General features: G+C 49.1%; 4 protein-coding genes across 4 annotated transcripts; 2 read left to right on the forward strand and 2 right to left on the reverse strand.

The window, feature by feature from the left end:
• Positions 1–2,999: 2,999 nt before the first annotated feature.
• Positions 3,000–3,365, forward strand: BKA67DRAFT_657058 (uncharacterized protein; the record flags this gene model as incomplete). The annotated part of the gene is made up of 1 exon (XM_046107052.1): positions 3,000–3,365. One exon carries the CDS (start codon positions 3,000–3,002, stop codon positions 3,363–3,365), a length of 366 nt encoding a protein of 121 aa, XP_045959364.1.
• Positions 3,366–5,669: 2,304 nt separating this feature from the next.
• On the forward strand, positions 5,670–7,718 carry BKA67DRAFT_534039 (uncharacterized protein; the record flags this gene model as incomplete). Its single annotated transcript, XM_046099792.1, has 2 exons — positions 5,670–7,119; positions 7,171–7,718. The coding sequence occupies 2 exons, from the start codon at positions 5,670–5,672 to the stop codon at positions 7,716–7,718; spliced, it is 1,998 nt and encodes a 665-aa protein (XP_045959365.1).
• Positions 7,719–12,594: 4,876 nt separating this feature from the next.
• Positions 12,595–14,302, reverse strand: BKA67DRAFT_559482 (uncharacterized protein). Its single transcript, XM_046102400.1, has one exon. The coding sequence runs from the start codon at positions 14,217–14,219 to the stop codon at positions 12,852–12,854; it is 1,368 nt and encodes a 455-aa protein (XP_045959366.1). The 5' UTR covers positions 14,220–14,302; the 3' UTR covers positions 12,595–12,851.
• A 186-nt stretch (positions 14,303–14,488) lies between these two features.
• Positions 14,489–16,342, reverse strand: BKA67DRAFT_675107 (putative formate dehydrogenase; the record flags this gene model as incomplete). Its single annotated transcript, XM_046108776.1, has 4 exons — positions 14,489–15,559; positions 15,620–15,774; positions 16,073–16,212; positions 16,252–16,342. 4 exons carry the CDS (start codon positions 16,340–16,342, stop codon positions 14,674–14,676), a joined length of 1,272 nt encoding a protein of 423 aa, XP_045959367.1. The 3' UTR covers positions 14,489–14,673.
• Positions 16,343–16,560: the final 218 nt, after the last annotated feature.

Genomic DNA, 16,560 nt, shown 5'->3' on the forward strand with positions numbered 1-16,560 from the left:
TATTAGGCGCGCTTCAAGTCGAAATAAGGTTGTTCTTGGGTTACGGCAGTCGTTATGAACCGTCTGCATCTTAATTTGCAGCCTATATTGTTAATATCTTTACCCGTCCGCCCTGGCATTCACTATACGGCGCAGTTCCGAGAGGCAGCGCGACGGGCACAAGCTTATTTAGGGCACCTGCACCAGTGCTCCCCAGTGCATACTACCACTACCCCCTTTACAGCTTAGAGACTTGGACTTCTCGACTTGCCCTTTCCAGTATGTTGTACTTACTTTTAGTCTATGCAACTTTAGTGCCGACGTTTAATTGTGGCTTACATTCCGTAATCCCACAGTAAACGTATACCTAGCACATGTGGCATCACTCACTAATAGTGTTGCCTATGATGTTGTAGTATCCAGGACAGCGATCTTATTAATGGCCGTGCTATAGCTACCGACTTTGGCATCCCAGATAGCGCCCAAACCTGATGAGGCTGTCGCAGCTCCCGTTTGTCGTCTTTACCAGCTATCCTTGTATCAGATCTCCAGTTGGGTAGGTCGCAATGGGGTGTGCGTGCGATCACAGCGTCTCAACCTGAGTGGGCCCGCAGACTTTGTCGGGACTTTCTCACTGGATTGGCAGGTCACCATGGAAGATCAAAGGGCAGCATGTTTTATCAGTTCAGTAAGTCGCAGGAATTGGATGCTCGATTTGAACGTGATGATGATGAATATTCCCTCGCGTACGAACAGCTTACCACCCGCCCACTACAGTCAATGCACACATGTTTTGCGAGGATGCTTCGAGACAGCTAGCCCATGTGATGAAGGTGCTGCTGTCGATGGCCTCACCACGGACCGGGGTGTGTTTGCTTGGTCTTGGCTGACCACGATGGACAACGGCACAGGGGTGTAAGCAACACAGAAAACGTCAATAGTCGGTAAGAGCTATACCTTGTACACTGATACCAAATCGATCGAAATCCGCTGTAGATTGCGCAATTCTTGTTGTCAGTCGTTGTATTGGAAACGACAGCAGCTGCAGGTGTTTCGGCGCGTGGAATGTCTTCGGCAACCATATGGATCAATTCAGAAATCAGAACCCCAATTCATGCAGCGATTTCTTTGACCACGGAATTCAATCTGGTCACTTGCAGGCTTACATTTGATCATGGCGTTCTTATGGTTGTGCCACATTAAACACCATTATTATTTCTGAGATATTCATCTGGTCCAGCAATGGGTCGTGGATTGTCGCATAAGATGACATGACTTGACAGTGCATATTTCCGGTATAGATTTTGGTCGTCTGAACATATCGTGCAGTAGCAACAACAACCATGGTCAGTTGGCAGAGTTTAGTGTTTCAGCACACAGCATGTGCTCTTCCCCATAAACGGGGACATGCTTGTTGTTACTCAAACTCAAGCTTACATTTCCCAGACCATGGGATAACATCCAGGCCCACTGGTTGAGTAAAGGATGCGTACATGTTGAGACAATATCATTTGTTGTAGTCCGTTGTTATCTTGACTATAGCATTGAGCAATCGAGAACCATGTTTTCCCGAACACGACGGATACTTGCTGATCTCCAGCTATATTCCGATAACCGAACGTAGTAGAGCTGGGGGGAGCTTTAGCAGTCACTCTAGTCTAGCTCCTATGTATGCCATCGTCGGACGTCGTGACCTGTTGCGGAAGTCCAGATAGTCCCGAAGGATAGACAGGTTGCCAGATGGCCCGCCGAGAGATCTTGTAATACATCCAGAGTCATCTTTGGGTTGGGAATGCGTGCCTGGAAAAAAAATAAGTTGGTATGTCTTGGCGATCGGCCTGGAGGTTTGATAATTTGGAGTTGAATAATTCTTTACAGCTTCTCCTCCGAGTCAGGCATCGGCCAAGAAAGAAAGCCATGGAGTACTGTCGATCTCTGTGCTTAAGGTTTGGGGCTTTTATGCGAAGTGTTTCGTGCATCGGAGGGCGGAAATTTGCACGTGCATAAACTTATTTGGACGCCTCTTGTCAGTCGTTGTCTCAACCTTCAGCTCCTATGCAGTTCGGTTGATGAATTGTTGATCTATTTGCTTTGCATGGCAAAGGACATGGACAAAAGGAATTCGAGCAGGCATTATCGGCAGTGTAAACCTTCGTGCGTTCCAGAGCAAGATTACAGCGGAAAAGTATCATCCGTCAAGGTATTGCAAGTCTTGGAACGAACAGCCACTTATGCTTAGTTCATTCATGGATAAATCGGATGGATTGTTGTCATGGAAGGGGCACAAAAGCGATTGCTCGCTTCTTCCATTGAGTTCAGCGTCTTTCATGAGAATCAATCGCAACCCGTCAGCCGTGTGGCATCTCCAGCCACATCACGCTGCAAGACATTCATCATACATGATCGTCACGTACAAGGGATTTACCCGCTGAGATCAACAACATGTGAATCCTGCGTAGTTTATACTAACGGCTTAGTGTCCCGCCACGCCGAGATGCAGGTACAAGTACTATGATGACAGGCATGTCTGTCTTCGGCTCCTCCCTCTTTTCAGATTTGACCGGGACTGGACTGGACTGAACTGGATTTAAGCGATAGGCGAAGTTTGCATCATGGACCACAAAAGTGGCTTGCTTTTTTGTTTTATTTTTCTACTGCAACGGCGCCCGATCAAAGTTTGTCATGGCGTGATGCCAATTTCTTTTCTGCCTCTCCGTCACCGTTTGGAACCTCATGGTTCTAGGGAGATTCTAGTGACCTTCGCTTTCGGTCTCTATTAAAGATACCCGAAGCTATGAGATCTTAGTGTGAGCTTACCCCGTGGGAGCCGCGCTTGCGAAATTACAGCAAGCCAAAGGACTCATGCTTTACCCACCGAACCACAATCTTGAAATTCGCATCCCGAGATTTGCTCTTCTGCCAAAATATCCCTCGCTACGTGCGTCCCGCCGCGTAGGGTGTTTTGGAGATAGCTAGGATTGCGGCAACAATAGCAAAACACATGCATGATGTGACCGATAATGGAGAAATTCTGTCCAGGAGACACCAGCACATCGCACGATTGGCGACTGATACTTAGTCCTTACCACCAGCCTTTACACGCTGGGCTTTCGTCCTGCGGCAAAGCCAACTTACGGAACACACAAAACTCCTCTTCCGACCCTGTATCCATGTCATCATCAGAACCCCTGATGAAACAAACCATGGCGTGGATCCATGCAACCAAAAAAGCAGTATCCACCAACAAGCACGGACTTTTCGATGCTCGACTCGAATGGTTGATGTGGCTTGCATTACACGTTTCTGGCATATTCCTCGCAGAGTTTATCATATCCACGAACCTGCTGCAAGCGCTCGCAGTTCGTCTGGAATTCACGTCGTCGTGACATAGTCCATGGGCAATGCCCTGCAGCGGCCACGACAGGACATTTTACCGCCTACAGCATAGAGTTGTCTGCACTGCTACCTCATTACATGGTACATATGGAACATTACCTACCTACAGCACAATTGCACTAGCCCCAGTGAGGCTATCAAAGACACCTCGACAAATCAGGCTACGGCTCATTCGGCCAACATTCCTCGGAGGCTCCCTCTAGGGTTGCTTCGAGAAGAAATGGAGACGCAGAGCCGTGTGCTAGCTGTCCCTACTTTTACCCTTTCCCCATGGCTGATGTCCCATCATCGTTCGGCATAACGGTGATGTGTTAATTTCACCAGTGTTAGCGCATGAGATGTGGAAGTCGCCTCGTTTGGGACTCTCTATCAGCCGAGGCCTACATCAAGTCTGGGCTGGAATCTTCCGGTTCCCACAACAGCTAGCTCTTTGCTTCGTTTGATCCCAGACGCAAAATAGCAAGATCCCGCGATGTCGGTGTCGGACGCCAGCGGGGCGTTGGATAATCTAAGCAAACAGAGCCGCACTTGCTGCACCGTATTTCACAGACCTCCAAGTTCTAACTAGTCACTTAATAAGAATACCTTGCAAGAAGCTCGAAATTGGTTAGAGTAGGTACACAATTGCTGACAGGGTATTTGACTTTCGGTCGGATAGCTGATCTTTCCAACATCCCCTGTTCGCATCGGCCAGGACGTGCATTAGACCTCCACATCCTTGCTTTTCTTTGCTCGACGTACTCCCACATCCAGTTGAACTTGCAGCTCTTTGTGGCAGAACGCCTACAAACACACCCTCTTCCATTAGGCGAAGGGCCGCACCAAGTGGAATCATGAAAAGACCTATTGGCTAGAAAACTAGCAGTTTTGTAACGGTCATGCGTCCATCCGCCTATTCACGCTGATTATCGTTCTGAAGGGCCAATGGAGAGTCCAAAGTTATCCGAGCCGCGATACTTCGATACCGCCCTGTCAACAAACCTGTCTGCACCGGGCTCTCGATCAAAACCAAGATCGAGACACCTGATGCCGCTAAGCTCCGTTCATGTCCTCGGTCTGTTGTTGTCGATCCAAACGGTTGGTTTCACTGTGAAATCAAGGCAAGCTGGACAAGTTTGTGACCAAAGTATTCTACGACTGCACGCTATGGCCTGTCGATAAACAAGTCTATAGCAAGATTATTATCGCTTGTACTTCATCTTACACACAATTGTCAAAATATAGCATAAGCTATTCAGCCGAGGACTCAACTGTGAATCAGCTCAATATAGAGCTGCTTCGGAGAACGATTGATTAGAGAGGGGCATGTGGCTCAGCAATCTTTCAGATGACCCCCTTCTTCCTGGCACCGTTTAGTCTTGGTTCAAGTTTTTCGAAACGGGCAAAGAGAGCTTCCACAATATTACTACCGTAACTCGTCACGTATCGTCTGAAGTTACCCCCAACATCCTGAACGGCTTGTGATCATTGATCCACTATCCGTGCGGTCCCTGTCGTTCGTTCGGATCCAGCCTGGACATTTCTCCGTCAGGGTATACCATACTCGCCGGTATTAATTCCACCTCTGCCATCCACACGAACAAGGGTGCCCTCGACGTGCTGTCTCGCTGCGACCACGGGCAATCTTCCAACCCATACATAATAAATGGGTCCGTCAGGTCCAGGCATGTTGAGGCGGATCAACTCCACTGGAGCAAGCATCGTTTAACACTGCTCAATTTATTATACATATCACATCCCCAATCTAAGGAGGCTCAAATTCATGAACGACTTCCTTCCTTTCTATCCACTACCCTTTATTGGCCCAAGTTGTCTTCAAATTCTACCTTCGTCTTTCTTAACGGCAGCTTGTATCTGTCTATCTTTCGTTTCTAGGGCTGGACTCGGTCTTATGTCAAAGTAACGACCTCAGTTGCCTATTTTCTTTTTAGTCTTGACGATTTTTCTAAGCGTTCAACTTGGAACTTGGGGTTTGAATACGTTATATCTACAGGACAGGTTGGTGGACTTGAAAAGCTGCGGGGCCAGTTGACTACCATACATCTCTTGTGGCGACTCTCCAGCATTATCCTGTCTCTCAAACGGCATCTGCTGAGCAGAACTACGTCTAGCTGCAGCTTGGCTCTGCTACTTAAGGCACTCTGAGAGGCAAACGCCAAAGGCTGATACCCTTCAACACTCTTTCCAGGACCGCGTCCTTCTTTCCTTGAATATACAGTACTTGCTACGCAAGCTGCTGCCCTATCACGATTCGAGTTCGGTAACATCAAGAAGCCAACAATACATTCTTTCCAATGCTTGTTACCAGGCAACCTGATACGGAGTCAAGCCATTGGTCCAGCAAGTACCAGACCTTACTGCACAAGCCCACAAGCCCACGAATGTCGAACTTTGAGGGCCCGCTGTCATCACAGCCCGAGTGGCAGGGCCATTACTCGTACCTCCCTCCTGGTGAGCCCAACATCTTTGGTCAACCATTCCAGCAGACTAGCAATACTGCTGCACTGCCTCGCCCATCCAGTACTACCAACACTGTGGATGAGCAAGCAGGTCGGTCTGGACCGGCTACGGCAAGCTCTCCATCGGCCCACGCTGAGTCTCAAGGTCGCCGGGCGCCGAAACTTGAATCGCCTGTCAACGACGCGACGGAAACACGAGTTGCGATAAACGGCATCAAAGCCGAGAATGTACAGGAGGAAGCATCCGTGATAGCTACTCCTATCGAGCCAACAAGTTTGAACGCTCAGAGCTCTAGTTCCTCAACGGGACACGCTCGGGACAATACCCAAGCGCAGAGTGGAAATGATGATACGATTCTAAGCAAGGACGAAGATGACGAAATCGTTGATGACGATGACATGTTGGATGTCGAAGGTGATGGTGATGGCGAGACGGGTAGGCCAATGACAGCGGCAGAGCGCACAGCCGCCAGAAGAAAGATGAAGCGTTTCCGCTTGACTCATCAGCAGACCCGCTTTCTGATGAGCGAGTTTGCAAAGCAGCCCCATCCAGATGCAGCGCATCGCGAACGGTTGTCGAGAGAGATTCCTGGACTTAGTCCGAGACAGGTGCAGGTTTGGTTCCAGAACAGACGTGCGAAGATAAAGCGTCTTACAGCTGACGACCGGGACCGCATGATCAAGATGCGCGCTGTCCCTGATGACTTTGATAACGTCCAGGCTCTTCACTCTCCCTATGGTGCAGTGCACACTATCAACACTCCTATGACCCCTCCCGTAGACTTTGGTGCACAGTCATACGCGGAGCATATGATGCGGCCATTGATGCTGGATACCATTAGAAGGAATGACGGAGACGCCAATATGTCTCCCACTGGAATGAGCTCGTCCTACGGCAGCATGGGGTATGCACCTTCTGGGGCCATGAGCACGCCGGACATGCTGTCGCCCATGTCGGCTACATCCAATGACCGTGGTTATTATTCTAGCCACTTGGCTAGCCCATTGAGCAGTGGTCCTAGGACATCGAACCCCTTTGCGCGACAGAGCAGCCTTGACACTGGTTTACACATGCAGTCAAGGCAACAAATCCGGCCGTTGCAGCCACTGCAGCTTAGGGAGACTATGTCGAGATCCAGGTCGGACAACCTTCAATCGCCTCTTCGATCAAGCATGTCCTGGAAGGGCGACAATCTTGACTATGGCTACCAAAATAACAATACAAGCCAGTCGGTTTACCATGAACAAGCTAGTTCGAGCTCATATGAGTCTGGATCTTATTCTGGTAAGTTCCCATATTGTACCTGCACAGATTCCATTTGCTAACTGATCTCAGCTGGAGCAATCCAATCTTCGCCCACACACATCAACTACTCTAGTTTGCCGGCGACCCTCCAGCACCCTCCGCAAAATTCTCGTCTTCGAGCTGCCACAGCCACGCTTCCGCTTAATCTAGATCTACGAACGCAACAATATCGATCGGTATCATCGGCCCACAACATACACGGTGCTGGACCAGCAACACCGAGGGCTACCTCGGCCGCTCCATACTCTACGGCATACACATCTAGCTTCCCTTCCGCACCATTGACGGCTCCAATTGACTTTGCGCAGCCCAGAACGCCTGGTATCAGAGGTGTTCAGGAGTACTCCATACCTCAGATGAGCGCACCGATTGCTCCGCCGCATGATTTCTCCCGTGCCCTTCACGGGCATATTGCTAGTCACAGCACGAGAACTCCCATGAGAGATTCTTTTGGTCACTCGTCTCACGGCCAAAACTCGGAGAGGTCAGACGAGTATGCTCGCGACAGCTATGGAATGCAGCGAAAGCGCAGTTTCAGTGGTGGCCCAAACCCTCAAGCTTACCCTCACACATCCTAAATGGGTGTTTTCTTTCTTCACGTTTCGAGTCTCTTTCTTTTTATCTCTATTCATGCTCGAAGCATCAGACGCACATGTGTTTTGTTCTGATTCAAAACTTCTCTTCTTTCAATACCCATTCATCTTGCGGACGGACTGTCTCGCATCATTGTCTTGTTATGTATATTTTCGATTGGTGTTTGTCAGACTCAGCTTGTGGTATATTTCCTTGGTTTGCATAGTAGAGCGTGGAGGTGCGGAATTGGACGGAGTCTGGAGTTTTCATTTGTTTTATCCATCGTTGTCAGCAGAGCGACGCACATCTGAATTTTCGAAACATCTGGCGCTATAGTAGCGGTCGAGATACCTCGCCTGTGGCGTGGTCCTGCTCGATTGGTTTGCCTTCAGCGCCGCCAACTGAGGTTAACTACCTCATGTATATAGCATATCACGGTCAGGAGAGCTTCAGCTCTCCCTTGTACAAATATTTCGCTCAAGCGCACACATAAATACTCATAACAAAGATTCTTACAATTGTATCACCTCGCCCTGTGATTCCGTGACCGAGGGGCATTTGCAGCATGGATGTGGAATGGCAACTGCCTTTGACATTCAGGGCAGAAAATGTGCGGATAACGTATCAACTAGTAGCCGATAAACTTTTATAAAGCTCTACGTCGCTTGAAGTTCTGCTACAGCAGAACTGACAAGCATCATAGATCGGCAAGTTTCCTTCTCTTCTAGCCGGGAATGAGCCCAACCACGGCTACATCAAGGTCACACTCCGGAATGCAACGCCGATGCATGGCTAATTTCAACAGACGACTCGTTAACTGAGAAATTCCCCGAGGTCGTCTTCTTGAAGTTAAGCTCGATGCCATAATGCACCATCAGACTGAACCAGACTCCAGTAGGCCTCAAACACACAAGACATGCCAGTCACGAAACCACAATAATTTACACCCGGTAGGCTCACCGCCGAGTCGTTACCTGCAAATCCCCCCGAATGTGAAGAGCAATATCAAATCATCGATGCTAGCCACTATTGTGACGCTTCGCGGCGGACAGAGAACTCCTTTCACCTGGACAAACTACACACCTCCCATCCCGTCAGACTCGAGATACTACTTCCCGGTTGGCGGGTAACAACACAGAGCGCGACGACAAGCGGGGATGACCTGGACAGGCTGTTAGTTGACATGTTGCATATCACGTTGTACGAAGGCAGGACCCCTGGTAACCTTTGCCCAACGAATCCCGCTCTTGGGATTACTGTATTACACTGCCGCAACACATTGGGATCCGGCGTTCGTGATACTTGGTCGGATGCCTGATTATCTGGAGATGGTTGCACGAAGTCTCAAACAGCAGCCACCCGCAGCACATGAATGGTTCTTGAAAGTTATTGGGCATCCTCTACAATATTCGAACTTCTTTGCCAATCCTTTACTATTTTCATGGTACATCGTTGCCTCATAAACCCATATTAAAGATTTCTTAGCTACCCTGACATCACATATGCTCTTCTGGGGGTTTTCGAGTGATTTGTCACTCGCTAAATGTCGATCGGTCTCATAAGCCAGCAATCAACGTAGATAATATGTGCTGCCGCTTACATACCTTGGATGATCAACCTCTGGTCGGGTATAAGAAATTATACTACTGCAAATTCGTGTGGTCTAGGTGTTGTATCGTGTATGGATTAGAGTTGACGACGCCATCTCAGCGCCGCCACAATTTTCACGTCACCATGGCACAATTCTGTGGCCCATAGATCAGTAGTCTAGACTGAAGCTTTGCCATGGCTCTCATGCCAATTGTGCCTTGCATAACTCCAGGGTAGCTGTTTGTCCAACCAAAATAAAATGCTAGCGGCTCAGGACCGCGAATAACTCAATATTCCCGGGTCTCTTGGTAGCTTTCAGAATCCCGTTGTCTTAACCTTCTAGCCCCATATCCTCATGTCTCTGTGCTTCCCAAGGTCCATCTCATCAGGCCATTTTGGACGTGTCAATCACATCAGAGTAGGCACCGGTTGAAACAGAGTTTGGCTCGTGTTATGCAACCGCCCGCAGGAGCCCAAAGTGGTATAGGTATAAGACGCCTATTAAGACCTTCTTCACTGGGTCTCTCCATTGAAGAGCCGGGATCCACCAGGGATAAGACTCTGCTTGCCTCTGATCTTACGTGACAGATTCAGCCTAGTCTAGTCGAATGTTTGTGCGCAGGCTACTCTTTCCTTGCCTTCACTCGAGGTTGTGGTCGCTCTAGGCTTCCGGCTGGATGTAACGCTGGACAGCCACGTCCCGGACGAAGATCCAGCACGGGACCCGTGTCTGCCCACTGACTTGTGATTCAGGTCCCCAGATCGGCCGGCACCCATCTTACTTTTTCCCTAGCGTCTGCTGTCAGAGTAATCCGGGGTACCATCGCACTGTTGCACCTGCGATCACCAAAATGGCTTAGTCGCGATGGCATTTCTATTGTGCTAAAATAATCTATTGTGCCCGTAGCGACGCTTGGCGGATTTGTAAGAGTTGTAGATCCATTTCGAGAGAAGAGAATACCACAGTGTATGTTGCACGCTACAGCCGTGTTATACACACAAAAGTTGCGTGGGATCTGATTAGATAGCAGTAATCCTGCGCCACAATGTCTCGCCTGGGGTGATGAACCACGACACTTGAATCTGCGACAATGTCCCCAACAAAAGCTTGGTTACTACCACGCACGCCATGGTGGCCTCAGCAAAAGTACGTACAGGCTAATGCACTGTTTCTAAAACCTGAGGGGTTGCGATATGCCGAAGCGTACCGGGGTCAGACGACGGCCGACCTGGGAAACAAACCATGGTTTTTCGCCCCAGGTGTGACCGTGACGACCATCCAGATCTTTCTTTGCTCGAGCTATGAACGCTCAGCCCGAGATCCACCCTCGATGCTAAAAGAGCTCCCAATACAGGAGGTTGGGTCTCCGCTGGTATATGGGGGCGGTTCGTTCTGTGTTTTTTGCCTAAAGTGGTACACTCCGAGCGGCTGCGCTTCGCGAGCTTGGCATATGCCGAAGGTAATCTTCTTCTCTAGATTAGTTCGTGATGATCAATGAGCCACTGCTAGTTCAATGGTCCCAAAACTTGAGTTAGAAAGGCCGGATCAGCTTAGCTGCGACAATGGTGCCCAAGACACAGCGCTCTATGATCAGAATATGGGACAAGGTACGGCAAAGAACAATCTAGCCGTTTGTAGTAACTTCGACTTAGTATGCAAATTCCGTTGAGTTCTATGATAATGTTGGTGTTGGATCGTACCACGACAACATGGGACATATTAGGAGCATGCAAAATATAGTCATTGCCATTATATTCATCATGACAAGCTCCTCATATGTGTTACTCATGGATGTAAGTAATGACCTGTTAGTAGTAAGTTGCTATATCTGTTTGACTGAATGTGAACTTGAACAAATTTGTCTGCATGACCTGATCTCGAGCATCCACTCTATGATCCGGGTACCAAAGGTCCAGGACATAGCTGCACTCCATCCTTCAGATCAATCCGGATCAAAGAGGACCATCAGTGATAAGATCCTTTCCTCCGGATTAGACAGAATGCAATGTGTCAGCGCGGCAGTTGCGATGCGGGTAATTTCGACGATAAGTCAAACGGAAGCGAAACGGTAGGCATCCTCAAAGCTCTACAAACCGTACGGATTTACAGTGGCCAAAATCGCGGGCGGCTGGTATGGATTGTTTGTGATGCTTGCCGAGTAGGTAGTCCTATTTTCGAGATGTCAATCAGCTCTTCCTTCTGCATCATCAAGAGACGTGTCAACTTAGAGCGGCTCTTGCAGCGTCGGTTTCGTTTTTCTCAGCTCACCAATGCCACTGACTGCGGTATTAATGTAGTGAAACAGACTCGTTAATTTAAAGGACTTCAAGAGGCTCGTTTAACCCCTTAATGTAGCGAAATTGGATTTTAGTTGTCTGCCCACGTGTTTGTGACAAGCTTGCAATATGAACAGAGTTTGAGAGACTGTAGCCAGACATTTATGAGAATAGGTGTACAATTGCAGCTTACCATGAGTACTCGCACGGGAAGCTTCTCATTCTTCAGCTGTATTCTGATTATGTTTGTTGCTCTCTAATCCTGACGAATAGATCACATCATTTCGTATTAAGTACCTTGCAAGAGTAAACAGCAAATACGGCCAAATAAACCTTCCATTCACGATATCGCATAAGCAAGATACATTCAAGACTCAGCCAAGACAATATCGTGTATAATGAAACCACTGGATTCTTGACCGATTCTTTGGATACTGCCAAACATAAGTCTTATTTCAAATTAACTCTAACAAGAACAAAAACACATTCGACACACCCTCCGAAGAGGAGTAGACACGACGAGAGTGTGGCTACCACATCTAGTAGCCTGAGCGCAACTGTCCGACGAAAACCTTGATCTCGAAAACGAACAGGGCACAACTCCAACATTAGTAACAGTTCTTGCCGGCTTTCCTCCACGATAATTTTAAGCCAAGCATACTGAGATGACTAACAGGGAACGAAGCTCCCGGGAGAACATATTGGCATGTTTGTCAAAGCCCTTCAGAACGTCACCCTTCACAACTACAGCGATCTAATCATATCGCGGAGCGAAGATTCTGAGACTATCGACACATTATATGTAATAGAATTTTCGAAGCGGATGCTCAGCAAAGCCATCAAATTCTAGATTCAATCGCTAGAAGATTAAGTGTTGGACGAAGAGTCCAATAAAGTCGCACGAACGTCTGCAAGCACTGACGACAGCGACAGCCCATTCACCCCATTTTATACTGCTAGCATCTTTGTACACGACACCCTATCGGCTTCTAGTTATTTTCGGGATATAACCATATTTTATTGACAGATATCACTCCAATCAGTTGTATCGTACGTAAGCTTTTGTGCTCCTCGTGGAATGATCTTCCTCACAACATACAATCATACAAACAGAAGCACCCAAATCTTTACTACAAAACTTGTACTTTTGGCAAATGACACTTTACAACTAAGTCTCACTAAAATCAATTCGAGCCAGACTAAAAGGCTATTTGAACGAAATACTTCCGACTCAGCAGTAGCATCGACGTAACTTGAACCATATCATTTAATCATTGGAAAACGTCGAGGTCATCGTAAGGATACAGCTGTCCTGCAATGCCCTCCAAGGCACCGCACATATTAGTACCGCTGTACTCATATGAACTTCTGAACCCTTCGTATTCATGAGGAAATGACACCTCTCTTTTCGAGGACCCTTTCAAATAAGATAGTTGTTGTAGGGATATCGTTCTCAGCGTGTCTCCGCAGCCAATGCTGATCAAGCTCCAGAGAAATACTGTCCATACTTCATCGCCGAAGCTCGCCGAGTATCGCGACCCGGAATTCCTCGGATCATCTAAGCAGACCCTTTGAAGCCGTAACGAACGAAGACTTGGCTGGATTTTACGCAGCACTAAGGTCAAAGCCGCTCTGCCGATACATAGATTTAACAGCTCTAGCTCCTCGAGGTGCTCGAACGAGATAGGCGGCGGCATGGCTCTCGGTCGGCTCGGACCTACTCCAACGCTCAGGAGCTGTCGACCCGGAATGGTTGTTTCGGGCGTTGTGCCCAGCCACTGGAAAAATGCCTCGGCCTCTGGACTCTGTCCTCCAGAGATATCGAGCTTGAGACGTCGAAGACTGGAGCCTTCGAGACATCGTAGAAAGCGTCTAAAGTTGTACGTCGAGCTGTTGGGATTCTCTGCCGGAAGACGACCCGTACCAGGTGCACGGTCTGAGAATCTAACAGGCAACGATAGTGACTCTAGGCTTGATAGTACGGACGTGATTAGTTCCTTCATGTGGTTCAGGATAATGAACGCTCCGTCTGGAAGGCTGCCGCTTGCTAGGCTGACCTCGAACCTCTTAGGTCTAGCACCACTCCTTCCAAGAGCGAAGAGGACGCCCGGCAGGGTGCTAGCCAAGGTCGTGTCAAAATTCACAGGAGGTTTTTCCTTTGATAGGTCCAGGCGCAGGTCTTCCATGACCTTGCGCCGCCCATACGTGGTCCATGGCGCCTGCGGTTCGTACTTGTAATAACTGTGTACCTCGACCGTCTCGAGTTGAAGATTGAAAAATGCCTTCTGCAGCATCTCGAGGTCTGCACCAGCCTGCACGAACCTACTCTGCTCACGGGCATAGATCTCGAGCTTGTCACTATGCCAAGACCGAATTGCGGGCAACTCCTCCATGCTGATAACCACATGCTTCAAATACGGAGATAGCCGCGACTTGGACAAGTCGACCAGGGCCTGCAGACTGAATTCCATGCGCATCACCTGCATCCTGCTTGCGTACTTCTTGCCCCAGGATTCGAGGAGTGCAGCATCTAGCCATTTGCAAGTAGCTCGGACTGCCGCATGCTCCTGGCACGTAAAGTGAATCGCAATCTGCTGCACAAGTTCCACGGGCAAGCCAGACAGGCCTTGCACTACCATATTGTGCTGGTTGACTGAAATCTTGCTGATTGTCAAGTAACAAGAATATCGGTAATTCTTTTGCAGCTCAAGTTTACCATTCATACGGTTTAGTGGAGACCAACATTAGGTGGCAGCGCGGGGTATCCCGGAATATATTATGACTCCTTTGCATCAGCCTGCACAAGATCCTGTAATAGGTTCTAGAAACTCGTTGATAGCCTCGAATCGAATTAACATGACATCGATTTTTTTATCATTATATTTATTGATTCAATGCCACACGAACTAATGAACACCGAGTGGCAGTGATATTGGAAATCTGTCATAACATTCATGAAATGTGCCGTGCTATCGACAATTGCTAACTATATCACATAGAAGGCCTACTTTCAAGGCCGGGGGGCACCATATTCAAGTCCCCACCACATCTTCAAATCCTCCCTTTCCTCTCCTTCTGGGTATCAGTTTGAACTTATTTACGCTGGCCGTAAGCCTTGGTTGCGTAGTCACCGCCGTGGACGATAAGATCCTCAGGTCTGTAGTCGTGCTTGCCAGAAAGGTAGCTCTCAAGGATAGCCTTGGTACCGTTGGCGTAGCGGATCTGGGCGTCGATGGAGGTACCGGACATGTGGGGAACCATGGCGTTGCCGCCGCCCCAGGGGTTCTGGGCGTAGCGGAGTGGGTGGTCCTTGGGGGCAGGCTGGGGGAACCAGACATCACCACCGTACCCACGAAGGTGGCCGGACTTGAGAGCCTCGGCGACGTCCTCCTTGACAACGATGGCACCGCGGGCGGTGTTGACGAGCCATGAACCCTTCTTCATCTTGGAGATGAGCTCCTTGTTGAACAAGCCGCGGGTCTTCTCGTGCAGAGGGCAGTTAATGGTGACAACATCGCACTGTGCCAACATCTCCTCGAGGTTCTCGACACGGCGGCAGCCAATCTCCTTCTCCTTCTCGGCGCTGAGGGGCTGGTAGTCGAAGTAAAGCAGCTCCTTGCAGTCGAAGGGCTTGAGGCGGCGCAGGACACGCTCGCCAATACGACCGACAGCGACGGTACCGACAACCTTGCCCTCAAGATCGTATTCGTTCTTGGCAGCGGCGGCGACATTCCAGTCGCCAGCAGCAATCTGCTCGTGGGCGGGGACGAAGTTGCGGACGAGAACCAAGATGGTCATGAGGACATGCTCGGCGACGGACACGACATTGGATCCAGTCACCTCAGCGACGGTAATACCGCCGTTGGTTGTGTTGGCAGCATCGAGATCGACGTGGTCGGAACCAATACCCGCAGTAATGGCAAGCTTGAGGTTCTTGGCCTTGGCGAGACGCTCCTTTGTGAGGTATCCAGGGTGGAAGCTTCGCTAGTGTTAACACAACTAACTGTATTCTCAGACGGATTGTGGGGTAGTCACGTACGGAGTTGTAATAATGATCTCAGCGTCCACCAGCTCCTTGTCGAAAGTGGAGTTCTCGCCCTCCTTGTCGGATGTGGTAACGAGCGTGTGGCCTTGGTCCTCGAGCCACTTGCGGATGCCCAGCTCGTTCTCGGTGGTACCGAGCAACTTGGGCTCCTGAAAGAAATATGCATGTTAGCCAGGGTGAACTGCAACTTTTCAGAACACTACATTCATGCCGAGTTTCCGGACTGGAGCTAAGCAAATGACCCCCGTCTACCCCACAATCTCCGTCATAGCCCTAGACGGCGCAATTGGCTCAGGACATTGCTGAGAATACCAAATTAAGCTCCCGAGGTCGTCTATAAGTGACGGAAATGCGGGGCAGTGCGGGCGCCAATGCCCCGACAGACACGCCAGTTGCTTGCTAATTGACGGGGCATGAAATAAGGGTCGTGTTTGCCCGATCACGTACCTGCTTGGCGTGCTCGCCTCCGTCGTAAAGAACCAGAAGAACCTTGACCTTTTCACGTTGACCTGTCAGCATACGAATCGAGGTTGGGGAGCCGAATGAGTTGAGTTTGGGGAAGGGTGCGCCGGCGGTCGACGCCAGAGCTGGTCGTGATGTCACACCAGTTCTGATTGAAGACGGACGCGGACTCTTGGAAATACAACCAGCCGTAGAAAGTGCCCTTGTAGAAATGGGACGAGTGCAACGCTGAATGGAACGAGCGAGTAATACCATTTTGAATATCTTGTAATGAACTGTTCACAAAAAGGAACTGATTTTTGTAGGTGGAGGGGTGGGATTGTCGTTGAGGTTGACTATATAAGTACTGAACCCCTGTATTAATGGTAGGATAAGAAGACGATTGCTTAGATGATGACAGTAAGATGATGCTGGGAGTGGCCGGGATCTTAAGTAGGGAACCTTTGGAAATCTGAATGAGAGGGGCTAGATCG

This window comes from Truncatella angustata, assembly GCF_020726525.1.
Source record: "Truncatella angustata strain MPI-SDFR-AT-0073 chromosome Unknown BKA67scaffold_3, whole genome shotgun sequence".
NCBI lineage: Eukaryota > Fungi > Ascomycota > Sordariomycetes > Amphisphaeriales > Sporocadaceae > Truncatella > Truncatella angustata.